Here is a 13,905-nt window from a genome sequence, read left to right on the forward strand (position 1 = left end):
CATGTGTTATCGCGTTTTATTGATGTTTTACCAGGAAAGGGAATAATTTATTAAACCAACACGCCGTCATGCATTGAACTTTTGCCTTGTTTAAAAGCCTGAGTATAATGGAAGAATTTCTTTTCAGTGTATCATTTATGTAAGGTCAGTGTGGGGAAGACTACTATTTTACGGCTACCCGACCGTTAATTGACATTGCTGGCTGTCACTTTGACAAAAAGTCGTCATGGGTGTCGTCAATAGGTTTTCGGGGGTGGTAGCTCAGGTAGGTGGTAACTCTGGTAGTAACTATAGAAAAACCAAGCATTGCTAAGAAATGTTACCAAACCAATTCACGACATCTTAATATCCTATTACCTTTTCTTAATAAAAAAGTTTCAAAAACAGATAAGTAGTTGGATTTATATGAGTCTGTAATATCGTGACTAAATTGTATCGCAGGTGTTCGTTGTAAAAACAGTATTATGCAATATCTGGACCTGAAAAGAAAAGGTTATGAACCCCATCTACGGGACTTATGCCGGTCTTGCCTTATAAATAGAAAAATGCTTATATGTTCAAAATTTTAACATTATTTTATTAATTATCTAGCACATTCTGCCCTGTTATTACGTAAAATAACAATGATCATGATTTTGGAACCAAGTCTCATAGGAAAATACGCGACAACAAGCACTAGACGGTCTTTCTGTACTCATCGCGGGAGGACGGTCAACCCGCCGAGCCTTATAAAATGTGATTTTTATGACTTAAAAGTACCTAATTTCACCAAAATATTATAAAAGCTTTGTAAAATATAATATTTGCTATCTCATAGGACCATGCGCATTACTCCAGACTACATTAATTATAGAGTTTTATCCACTCAAACTTTATTTCAAATAAACTATGCCGGTCTTGCCCGCACTGACCTTAATGATTATATAGGTTTATATCGTTTTTGGGTCCATGGATTTTAATGATAATGATTTTGAGTTAGATTCACTCACGCCCCATGGGTGTGACGCATTGCCTAAATAATAAGTACCTAATGCAAAGAGAGAACCTATCTGTATGATTGACTTAATATAACAGTCGTTATGCCAAAAATATGGCGTTTATTTCACCTGCAGTCATTTACGTTTACATTTCAATATATTTGTTAACCCTACTTATTCTCTTGCAGGATGCATGTACAGTATGGCAGCCTTCGGCCCCGTGCTTGGATTTCTTCTCGGCGCCTATCTACTCTCTTTTCACATGGATTCCTTTTCGGGACAAATTATAGAAATAGGTAAGAAAAAACATACCAAGAATAGCGGTACCTACTAGGTTTTCATGATTATTTTATGCAAATCTTGTAATGTTAAACATTTATTCATAAACTGTACCTACAAACCTCAATTATTTAATATTTACGAAGAAAATGTCGGAATGATGGATTATTTTAGGTTATTAGGACTTTCCTAAACTTACGTATTTACCTACACAATTTTATACCTATGCCAGATAGAGACATGTTCAGTTATCAAAAAATGCTGCATAAAAAGTAAATATTTACGCGGCCCGTGTATGTGTCGTGTTTGGTTGCGTGAAACGAAATACTTTTTATTCAGATTTTAGTCACGGAAAATTTAATTAAACGCTTTGAATATTTTGTAACAATTTGGTCTTACGTTGAAATAGAAACTAACGCAAGTATTATAACCCGATTTACGATAAGATTTCTGCGATGTACCTACATTATACGATGAGAAAGTTGAACGTCTCAAATTAAATTACTCGGCTATATTGGCTAACATGTATGTTTTGTGTTGCTGCTAAATTGAATTTGACTGAACATAATCCTTTTAGATACATACGAACTGTTATAATTATGATTTAATAGGTAGTTTACCACATGCTCAATTTTATTAAATAGGATAGAAAATATGCAACTCAGTTGAATAGTCTGTAATGTACATCATCAGCTGCAAAAGTGCATGGAGAAATTGTGAATGAATTCATTGATAAATTCGCCATAACTGTTCTAACTGTTCTAACTACTAAAATCTTCCGTGCGACGCATTAAATATATTAATCTGGCCACTCAAACATAAAAAGTCGAAGACTGCTCGCTCGACATATTTCGCTCCATAACGAGGAGCATTTTTAACAAGCGCGCGCGAAGGTATCCCAACGCAGACTTGATAACCATTTCTGCTGACTCTTTGCTAAAATGTGACAAAATTTGACGGAGGTTTGAGTTACAAATGACTACAACTCATTTGGGTTTCTAATTTTATTTTTAATGTGTCAAAATATCATTCAGGTGTGCCATTTGCCAGCACCTCGGACGCTTTGATATATTTGTTGGCGAACGTATTTAAACTGCATATTAGACAAACAAAAAAACATTAGACAAATATACATAATTAATTATGTATATCTTAGCGCTCGACGGACCGGTTTTATTGTACCAGTAGTCAATTTCTGAAAAAAATAATGAATGTGAATTTTTTTTTAGATCAATACGACCACCGATGGGTCGGCATGTGGTGGGGCGGATTCCTGCTCTGCGGGTTCCTCCTGATCCTGGTCGCCGTCCCTTTCTTCTCATTCCCGAAGGTGCTGGTGCGAGAGAAAGAAAAGATCCGCCTCGTGGAGAAAGCGGCTGCGGCTAGCGGATCGGGCGCGGCTAAGCCTCCAGTGAAACCGCCGTCCGATATAAAGGACACAGGCTATGGAAAGGATATCAAAGGTAACCAAAATCAGAGGATAATCACCATAGGTACAGTTTGAACCTATTGCCAATCTAAAGGTACAGTTCATGTGTACTCGTCTCATACAAAACAAAGCGGTTTTTTTTTATAATTAATAACATAAATCGTTATTCATTCGTCATTCACCATAAATAACATGGATATTCTCATGACAAAATGAATGAAACGATCTCCGCCTGATGTTGACAACTGTCTCTCAAATGTTTACAAACAGCGATTGCTTACGCATCCTAGAATAGCTCGTCTAAGCAAACAAATGCACCGGTCCGAGATTACTAACAATCCGATTGTCTCGAGACAGTAGTTCCACGTCGTAAATTTTCTAATGCACTTATTGTTACATACAAAAGGTAGGTCATCAGTTGGTTTGTTATAGTATAAAAATAAATGGAATCGTTTATCATAAAACCACCTACTTGTTGTCGCTAATTTGAACAGCTGGTCCGCGGCCGTCGAACTGCGGTGAACAAATATTATATGTGTATTTAGAACCTACGACACGTACCTAACTGGAATTATCACTTTTATAGGCGACACCGGTCCTGTTATTTTTATTGGAGGGTAATTCCATGATAACTTGCGTTACATTTAGAAAGTTACAGAAGTAAAAAAATACAGGATTCCTTGAATTTTAGGGATATGAGGGAAGGTTTTATTTCCCCCAAAAAAGATATTCAGTTTTTAAATTTTTTTTTTTTTTTGAATATTATGTTATTTTAGTATTTTTCTAAAAATGTCGGCTACTTTTTATAATTAGAATAATCCCTTGAATATAATAATCTGCTCGCATCGGTGAACTGGTTACGATTCGGGGACCTCTTCGGAGAAACCGAGGGTTTTGCCTGTGCAATTGCGGACGAAGTTATGATGACGAACAACTACCGGAAATATATCCTGAAGGACGGTACGGTCGACATTTGTCGGGCATGCCGCCGTCCCGGAGAGTCACTCAGGCATATTATTTCCGGTTGTTCTCATCTTGCTAACGGCGAGTACTTGCACAGACATAATCTCGTAGCCAGGATTATTCACCAGCAACTTGCTCTTCAATACGGCCTTGTGGACCGCGAAGTACCGTACTACAAGTACTTACCTGCGCCAGTTCTCGAAAATGGTCGTGCCACGCTCTATTGGGATCGATCTATTATCACTGACAGGACTATTGTAGCCAATAAGCCTGACATTGTGATAATAGATCGACTGCAACGCCGGGCAGTGCTCGTTGACATCACCATCCCCCATGATGAGAATCTCGTGAAAGCCGAGAAGGACAAGTCCAGTAAGTACCTAGACTTGGCTCACGAGATAACCGCCATGTGGGATGTTGAATCAACGATCATTGTTCCGATAGTCGTTTCAGCGAACGGTCTCATAGCGAAGAGTCTCGACCAACATCTTAAGAGACTCTCGCTAGGTGGCTGGATCAAGGGCCAGATGCAGAAGGCGGTGATCTTGGACACAGCGCGGATAGTTCGACGGTTCCTCTCTCTGCAGCCCTAACCACCGGCAGCTTGGGCCCTGCCCCGCTGCTGGCGGCACCCTAGGTTAGGTTTTTTATAATGTGTTTATATGTGTTTTATATTGTTTTGTAAGTGGTTTTGTATTTTACTTTTATATTCATATTATAAACAGCCTAGCCTAAGATTTGAAAGAAATAAAGAGAATAATAATAATAATGCTTTATTTCAGGCCAATTTGCCCATAGAGTGTTAATTACAGACTTACATGACTAGTGTTAGTACATTCTAACCTAATTAACCTATTGACAAACTATTACCTACTACTTTGGGTCTTGGTATACAGGTCAGGTTGGTTGGTCTTGGTAATATAATGTGAGTCTTAATTAGTTAAGTTTTCGCACGTATCTTAAAAAGCACGCATTTTAAACTTTTAAAAAATTGGCATACTTATTTAAACTCAGTTTATTAAAAAGAAAAACAGTTCAAGTAAGGTCTAGAGCCAAAGAACATTACCCCATAACCAGATTTTAAAAATTCTGACCTCAAAAAATTGATTTTTTTCGCTCTCTCTGCCATGGAATTACCCTGGACATAATTATGTATATTTTAACATAATTATGTATTTTTTTGTATATGTATGGCTGGACTGGTGGCCTAACGGTAAGAGCGTGCGACTTACGATGCGGAGGTCGCGGGTTCGAACCCCGGCTCGTACTAATGAGTTTTTCGAAACTTATGTGCGAAATTTCTTTTGAGACAAAATAAATATCTTTAAACCGAAATGTCATTTGATATTTGCCAGTCGCTTTTCGGTGAAGGAAAACATCGTGAGGAAACCGGACTAATTCCAATAAGTCCTAGTTACCCTTCGAGTTGGAAGGTCAGATGGCAGTCGCGTTCGTAAAAACTAGTGCCTACGCCAAATCTTGGGATTAGTTGTCAAAGCGGACCTCAGGCTCCCATGAGCCGTAGTAAATGCCGGGATAACGCAAGGAGGATAATGATTTTTTTTTATTGTATTTCAAATACGTTACACAGTATGACAGTAAAAACCAAAGCACTGAGTAACTAAAAATACATAAAAGCATAACAAATAAACACATAAAAGTAAGAAAAAATCAACACATCACAAATTATCTATAATTTTGTATATTTTATGTATAAGTTAAGAGGGCTTTCGTGTTAAAAATAGTGAAATCGCAACCAAGCGCTCGATCATACCGTGTGTGGTATCAAATTAAAGGGCTTTGCGAGCAGTTTATAAATATATATCACATTATAGGACTTTTTCGACTTGGTCTAACAAAATATGAGAAAATGTCCAAAAGTGGTAATAATTGTACCGGTGAAGGCTCGTTTTAAAAAAATTGGCAAAAATCAATAATAGCAATTTATAATCACTAAGGTATAACAGCAATTTAAGTAAGCGTTGCAGATTAATTTAGTACAAAACTTACTTCGATGTGATGCAGATTTTCAAAGAAATTGTCACTTAATTTTAGGTAATTTCTGAAAAAAATTGAATTTGCCTTAGGCTAGTTTACTCTTTTTCAAAAACTTAAAATAAAAATCTAGTCTGAAATGATTGTGGTACAGGATATATGAATTATAAATTTACCCGTTTTAATATTCAAAATTGTCCAAATTTTACAAATAAGATCGACTGATTCAGCTCTATACGTGCGTTTTTCTAAACGTGCATTAGAGAAAAATTCATAATTAATTTAGTGAGTTAGTTTTCAAAAATCCAGTCTTATAAAAATCAAGACAATAAGATGCTCTAACTGGAACTTGAATTAAATAAATCTATTGGATAACGGAAAGTGTAGTATTTCACCGACTAAAACTATCAATTTTACATTCTATTGACGTTTTTTTTTGAAAGCAGCCTTAAATTGCAATTGATTATCGAAATAGCTGACATGAAAATGTTAGTCTGGAGTAATTTTCATTATGAATATATCATTTGTTATTTTCCCCAGGAATGTACCAACAGTATGTTGTAAAAATCATTCTTACAATTTCCTTACAGACATCCCAGTGTCAATGTGGAGACTGCTCAAGAACCCAGTGTACGTGGTGACGTGCCTCGGCGCTTGCATGGAGCTCATGATCGTGTCCGGGTTCGTCGTGTTCCTGCCCAAGTACTTGGAGACGCAGTTCAGCCTCGGCAAGAGTCAGGCCAGTGTGTTCACGGGTGAGTCCGGATCCGGAACATTATATTTAACCTGCTTCGGTTTCCTGTTCATAAACCTAGAGTTAATAACCATAATCCAAGCACGACAACGCCTGGTTCTCCTCCTTGAATGATAAACGCATGAGGCGTCACGAGCAGGCCTCTAACCCCCGCCCATCTGGGGGTGCATACACCTGCCATGTGTGCGGACGAGGGATCCTCTCTCGAATTGGGCTATACAGCCACGAACGTAAGTGTCGCAAGGATGCTGCTTGAATCATCTGTTATAGATACAAAGGCCTGTTATTATAGGATCAGATACATGTCTTGAAGCCTGAAAATTTTATTTGTACTGATCTCTCGTTTATGGTATCGTTTTACAACCAAAATACATGCGTAGGTAATGGCGGCATAAACCAGTGTCCTATAAAAATACGTTCTGCAAAACGGTCAGAGTTGTTTGTTGGCCAACGATCTAAATCTGATTAAATAAACATTGACCATTGACCGAGCTGCATTGTAAATAAATTTGTTGCAAAGAAACGCGTGCTATTTCTTATCTAGACGTTCGTGTTTTGAATAAAAATAAGTATTCAATAAGAAACATACGTCAACATTTCATTCCATTTTGATACAAAGAATCAAACTTTTGATATAAACTCAAATTTTGCTACAATGAATCGCTGAACAAAAAAAACCGGCCAAGAGCGTGTCGGGCCACGCTCAGTGTAGGGTTCCGTAGTTTTCAGTATTTTTCTCAAAAACTACTGAACCTATCAAGTTCAAAATAATTTTCCTAGAAAGTATTTATAAAGTTCTACTTTTGTGATTTTTTTCATATTTTTTAAACATATGGTTCAAAAGCTAGAAGCACTTTTTTTCCTTTAGGAGCGATTACCGAAAATATTAATATTATCAAAAAACGATTTTAGGAAACCCTTGTTCATTAATACCTATCCAACAACATATCACACGTTGGGGGGACAGCCCCCACTTTACATGTAGGGGGTACCCTAATAAAACATTTTTTTCCATTTTTTATTTTTTTTTCCGTGATTGATATTATTGGTACCAAATTTCAGCTTTCTAGTGCTAACGGTTACTGAGATTACAGACAGACATGGTGAAACTAAAAGTTATTACTATTGGTTAAGTTTTATCATTAACCTTGGTCCTTAAAAACGATTTTAAGGCCTCGCTGTTAGCCCCAAATCCATGTGCTTTATATGAACTATCTATCAATCATGTCCTATTGTTTATCAATCATTGCTGTATTTAATATAGAAATTGCTTCATAGCAACTGCAAATATGTATATCAACTCAGATAAGAATGTAATCCAAACCGCTTGAACTTAAATGCGTCATTGCGCCTCTTTTCAGAGTATGGAATACATTAATCATTTAGATTACTTTTAAGGGGTCAGTTCTAGTTTTTAATCACGGAACATAAACCAACAGTTTGGTTGACCGTGTTAGATTCCCAATTGTCCATCATGCTAGTAGGAAGTTTGCCGGGTTATTATGGCACAGAATTATACTTGCTTCCTAACCTAAGACTATTTCTGTCCAACAACAAGGAGGTATTAATAACAGGTTTATTATATTGATGCGAGACAAGTGAATTATTCAGTTCCCTTGTCCTACTGACTTTCATTTGTGTTTATTGATTGATCGGCATTCGGTTTGAATACCTATGCTGAAACATTTCATTGGTGGCTGGGACATTCCGTGGCCGACTTATGGCCACTCTCGCTCTGAAAGTGGACATACCTGAGTTACCGCCTGTTGAACAAAACATATTTCATATCAATCAATACTAATACCTAAGCTTTTTGTAAACCAATAAGGTTACCAGAACTTTATCGCCTTAAAAATCGATTGTGCCTTATAAAAAAAAGACATTCAAAGAAGTAACTAAATAAGTCGCAAACCCGATTTGAAAGTGTGGCTATTCCAAATCTCCTCTGAGAATAGATACTATTTGCAACATATTAATGAGTTCCTATTAAACCCTATACCTGATGTGTTGACCCCACTTTTTTCAGGATCCATTGCTATCCCCGGAGCATGCATCGGCATCTTCATGGGCGGCTGCCTGCTGAAGCGGCTAGAGCTGCGGCCCAAGGGCGCCGTGCAGTTCGTGCTCATCTCCAACACCGTCTGCCTCTCCTGCTACGCTCTGCTGTTCTTCCTCGGCTGCGACAACATACAGATGGCCGGGACTACTATTCCTTACACGAATGCTAGGTGAGTTATTACTATCTAGGTAGCATTCATTCAATACAGTTGGGGGGTCAGTGTATTTCCATGGTCGGTACAAAAGTGAATGATTATATACTGCCAATTTCCATCTGTGAGTAATTAAGTTGCAGCGTAGTAGTAATATCATAGTTGTAAATTATTTTTCAATGACTTGAAGAGCCACAATCTTACCTACGAATCGAACCTGTGCCCTGGCTACTAATTTAACAGTTTGCTTTCTATCCGCGCTATTTGAGTCGATTAGTTTGTGGTTGATCATATTTTACTCAATAGATTTATCTATGTTTGCAGTAACCTGGAGCCGTTCAAAGTGAACCTGACAGCGGCGTGCAACTTCAACTGCCTATGTACGGAGACAGACATGGAGCCAGTTTGCGGCAACAACGGTCTCACATACTTCTCGCCCTGCCACGCGGGCTGTTCCGACTCCTTCTCTTCGCGGTCTAACTTCGCTAACTGTGCCTGTAAGTGACTCGCCCATCACTTTGTACTTCTGTATCATTTTTCTATATTATTACATACAATTGCGACAGTTACGTTCCGACCGCCATAGAGCATAAGCAATTGGCCTTTTGTCTGTAGGTCCTGGATAGAGTAAATCAAAACCTTTCACTCCTTTCATGAGTGTTCGGTACTCGATTGCAATCCTTACAGCATGCTCATGAAGACGGACACAAAGACGCATACAAACTTTCACAAACCGAGACAAAAAGTAACCTATGTCACTCTCCATTCCTTCAACTATCTCCACTTAAAAAATCACGTCAATACATCGCTCCGTTTTGCCGCTTAGCTTTATTTATATCGATATCGTATTCAGCTGTCTCTTTCCTTACAGTTTTACTTATCATTTGGAATCGTCCAAAGCTTAATATAATCACGTCATAGTACCGGTTGAACGGTGGCTTCGATTTTCAAGCAAGTTTATTTAAGTGAGACATGGTTCTCCTCAGGTGTGGCGGGCAACGCGCGCGGCCTGCCCGGCGTGCTGAGCGGCGCGTCGGCGGCCGCGCTCACGGCGGCGGGCGCGCGCGAGTACAGCGAGGTGACGGTGGTGCCGGTGGCCACGGCGGGCGCCTGCAACCCGCCCTGCAACACCATCTTCCCCTTCCTAGTGCTACTGTTCTTCATGACCTTTGTGGTCGCCGTCACGCAGATGCCGCTGCTCATGATTGTGCTCCGGTAAGTACCTACTGAGAGACAGGATTGTGCCTACTAGGACGGTGGTGCCGGTGGCGACGGCGGGCGCCTGCAACGCCATCTTCCCCTTCCTCGTGCTGCTGTTCTTCATAAACCTTCGTGGTTGCTGTCACTCAGATGCTGCTACTCAGGATTGTGCTCCGGTGAGTACCTACTGTGAGAAAGGATTGTGCCTACTAGAGAGGTGGTGCCGGTGGACACTGGCCACGGCGGGCGCGTGCAACCCGCCCTGCAACACCATCTTCTCCTTAGTGCTGTTATTCTTCATAACCTTCGTCGTGGCTGGTCACGCAGATGCCGCTGCGCAAGATTGTGCTTCAGTGAATGAGCGGCGAGACTACGGCCTAATTTAGACGGCGTGCGAACTCGCATGCGATTTTAGTTACATTGCGGGCTGTTGAGGGTACATACAATTTTGCACAGCCATCAAATACCGCAATGTAATAAAACTCGTATGCGAGTTCTCGTACCGTCTAAATGGGCCCGATAAGTCGATAACAGATCAATTCGAGATCTTTACCATCACTCAATTCTAAACCAGTGCCAGATGACACATTCCTTGGTCGACAAATCTAATTTTTGGTGCAGTTCGAAGTATTTAACGAGTCTCGCTTACTACTTCTTAGACTTTTTGCACAAACTTAAGCTGCAGTTAGTCCTTTGCAAGTGAAACGCAGCAAATATCACTTTATCTAAATAATGCTATATTTTCCAGGTCTGTGAGTGAGGAAGAGCGATCGTTCGCGCTCGGCATGCAGTTCGTGATATTCCGGCTGTTCGGGTACATCCCCGCGCCCATCGTGTTTGGGAACCTCATCGACTCCACCTGCATCCTGTGGAACAAGTCATGCAGCGGCGAGACTGGCGGCCGCTGCTTGCTGTACGATATAGAGCAGTTCCGGTTCAGGTATGTGTTCTGTTCTGTTTTGTAATTTTTTTTATTATTTTAACAATGGTTCAAGTCTCCCGGGCCTCTTACATTATGTGTTATATTAAGTTATGTTTGAAACGGATTGGAAGGTCACATGGCAGTCGCTTTCGTAAAACTAGTGAGCCGTGTCAAATGCCGTTATCCCGCAAGGCGGATGATGAAGTTACATTTGTTGAAGGCTGTGCACTGGGCAGCTGTCCGCACTGTTTATTTTATAAGCGACACGCTAGCTGCCATCTATTGGCCTGGGTTGGATACTATGATACTAAACATAACAAGTGGCTCCCCCAATTTTCTGTAGGGTCCATAAGCTAAATTTGTATAGAATTCAAAAATTGTAAAGAATAAACTGTGTTACAGATACGTGGGTCTCTGCGGCGGCATCAAGATCGTGGCGCTCGGCATCTTCCTCGCGGACTGGTGGCTCGTGCGCCGCCGCCGCCACCTCGAGCAGGCGCCGCCCGTCGACGCGCGCGACCTGGCCGGCTCCATCATCAGCCTCGACAAACGTAACTAACACATACAGCCTACTAACTATAGATAACGGAATTTGCATGTGTGTCTGCCAGTCACTGCTAAACCCAGATATTCTAGTATTAACATTAGGGATTGACACGATCTAGTCGATCTACCACAGACCAGAAGATACGGCGTTCCTTATAACCAGTGATTGGACTCTTGGCGTCATGTCTAACAACAATGAGATTTATTATTCCGAAACTATCAAATAAAGGACGGCCAATTGTCCGATACCTGCTTAAACCCCTAATATATATTTGTATCACCGTACTAACGTACTGAATTATGATTTCAGTATTCGAAGAGTTGCCATCAGCGGACAACGCGAGCGGGTTCCGCTCAGGCTTGACGTCGGGGCTGAGCTCAGCGGCCACGTCCCCGCTAGAAGCCGACGCAGAACCGAGGTCCTCTATACAACGCACCGACTCTCAGTACTCGCAGGTACGTTTCCTTAACAGATTTTCGGAAGATTATCATTTTTATACACGGTGTAACATGAGGAAACCGAATAACGCGCTGAGAACAAAACGCTATTTGATGGCGATGATGCCGTTATCGGACATAATCTAACTGGGTATCCTCGTTGATAGATATCAAAAAGTAACTAGTGACAGTAGTAACTCGATGCAAAAAAAGTATTTTTTTAGAAAAAAATATTTTTTATTTATTTTAAGTGTCAGTTTTACGAATAACATTTACTTTTTATGTTAAAATACATCCAAAAAAATTACACAAAAAAAAATTCTTGGCGAAATTTACTTGACGTCATATAACATTTTATCTTAAAAAAGCAAAAGCCCTCAGAAACGCGTAGTTAAAATCTTTCGGTTTATTCATGTTACATGGTGTATATTAATACTCTTAGGTCCTCAGGGTCTCAACGAAAATGGAGGGTTAACCCACCATTTTATATGGAATTTGGCAGATCCTGACCTTGAGTTAATTGGTTGGTGCAAGTGAGCCTTAATAGGTTCTCTTCAATATACCAAAGTAGTATAACTAATTAAGTCATTAAATTGATCACTCGCAGGAATCGCAAACAGCGCGCAAGAGCTCACGCGTGCTGGTGGCGTCCCGGCACCTCCGCAACGACTCCAAGACCATCCAGCTCGAGAACACCAACTACAAGTCTCACTCGCGGTCGGGCTCGCGCGACCTCAGCCTCGAGCAGCTCAAGCAGCTCGCGCTCAAGAGCGTCGAGAACCTCGACCTCAGCGTGCTGCCGCTGGCGCCGCACCTGTGTGGAGACGAGGTAAACTACAACAGTAGACACCATCCAGCTCCAGAACACCAACTACAAGTCTCACTCGCGGTCGGGCTCGCGCGACCTCAGCCTCGAGCAGCTCAAGCAGCTCGCGCTCAAGAGCGTCGAGAACCTCGACCTCAGCGTGCTGCCGCTGGCGCCGCACCTGTGTGGAGACGAGGTAAACTACAACAGTAGACACCATCCAGCTCCAGAACACCAACTACAAGTCTCACTCGCGGTCGGGCTCGCGCGACCTCAGCCTCGAGCAGCTCAAGCAGCTCGCGCTCAAGAGCGTCGAGAACCTCGACCTCAGCGTGCTGCCGCTGGCGCCGCACCTGTGTGGAGACGAGGTAAACTACAACAGTAGACACCATCCAGCTCCAGAACACCAACTACAAGTCTCACTCGCGGTCGGGCTCGCGCGACCTCAGCCTCGAGCAGCTCAAGCAGCTCGCGCTCAAGAGCGTCGAGAACCTCGACCTCAGCGTGCTGCCGCTGGCGCCGCACCTGTGTGGAGACGAGGTAAACTACAACAGTAGACACCATCCAGCTCCAGAACACCAACTACAAGTCTCACTCGCGGTCGGGCTCGCGCGACCTCAGCCTCGAGCAGCTCAAGCAGCTCGCGTTCAAGAGCGTCGAGAACCTCGACCTCAGCGTGCTGCCGCTGGCGCCGCACCTGTGTGGAGACGAGGTAAACTACAACAGTAGACATCATCCAGCTCCAGAACACCAACTACAAGTCTCACTCGCGGTCGGGCTCGCGCGACCTCAGCCTCGAGCAGCTCAAGCAGCTCGCGCTCAAGAGCGTCGAGAACCTCGACCTCAGCGTGCTGCCGCTGGCGCCGCACCTGTGCGGAGATGAGGTAAACTACAACAGTAGACACCATCCAGCTCCAGAACACCAACTACAAGTCTCACTCGCGGTCGGGCTCGCGCGACCTCAGCCTCGAGCAGCTCAAGCAGCTCGCGCTCAAGAGCGTCGAGAACCTCGACCTCAGCGTGCTGCCGCTGGCGCCGCACCTGTGTGGAGTCGGGCTCGCGCGACCTCAGCCTCGAGCAGCTCAAAGCGTGCTGCCGCTGGCGCCGCACGGAGAGGTAAACTACAACAGTAGACACCATCCAGCTCCAGAACACCAACTACAAGTCTCACTCGCGGTCGGGCTCGCGCGACCTCAGCCTCGAGCAGCTCAAGCAGCTCGCGCTCAAGAGCGTCGAGAACCTCGACCTCAGCGTGCTGCCGCTGGCGCCGCACCTGTGTGGAGACGAGGTAAACTACAACAGTAGACACCATCCAGCTCCAGAACACCAACTACACATTGCATTCACGTATTAATTTGTTATTTTGTAGATGTCGATTCTCGTTTGC

At 42.3% G+C, this 13,905-nt stretch overlaps 1 protein-coding gene across 4 annotated transcripts in view; it reads left to right on the forward strand.

Annotated features, from left to right (window-relative positions):
- Nucleotides 1-13,905, forward strand: part of LOC125225197 (solute carrier organic anion transporter family member 5A1) — a 97,690-nt gene that overhangs the window by 81,317 nt on the left and 2,468 nt on the right. For 3 of the 4 annotated variants that reach the window (XM_048128791.1, XM_048128792.1, XM_048128793.1), the window contains 11 exons: nt 1,166-1,273; nt 2,486-2,719; nt 6,234-6,398; nt 8,424-8,625; nt 8,932-9,104; nt 9,594-9,822; nt 10,556-10,747; nt 11,132-11,280; nt 11,586-11,731; nt 12,321-12,542; nt 13,635-13,806. In XM_048128791.1, the coding sequence (XP_047984748.1) occupies nt 1,166-1,273; nt 2,486-2,719; nt 6,234-6,398; nt 8,424-8,625; nt 8,932-9,104; nt 9,594-9,822; nt 10,556-10,747; nt 11,132-11,280; nt 11,586-11,731; nt 12,321-12,542; nt 13,635-13,806 (1,992 nt within the window). Of the gene's footprint in view, nt 1-1,165; nt 1,274-2,485; nt 2,720-6,233; nt 6,399-8,423; nt 8,626-8,931; nt 9,105-9,593; nt 9,823-10,555; nt 10,748-11,131; nt 11,281-11,585; nt 11,732-12,320; nt 12,543-12,590; nt 13,148-13,634; nt 13,807-13,905 lie in introns of those variants that run through there. The other variant, XM_048128794.1, reaches the window with a different exon arrangement.

Source organism: Leguminivora glycinivorella, chromosome 4 (genome assembly GCF_023078275.1).
Source record: "Leguminivora glycinivorella isolate SPB_JAAS2020 chromosome 4, LegGlyc_1.1, whole genome shotgun sequence".
Lineage (NCBI taxonomy): Eukaryota > Metazoa > Arthropoda > Insecta > Lepidoptera > Tortricidae > Leguminivora > Leguminivora glycinivorella.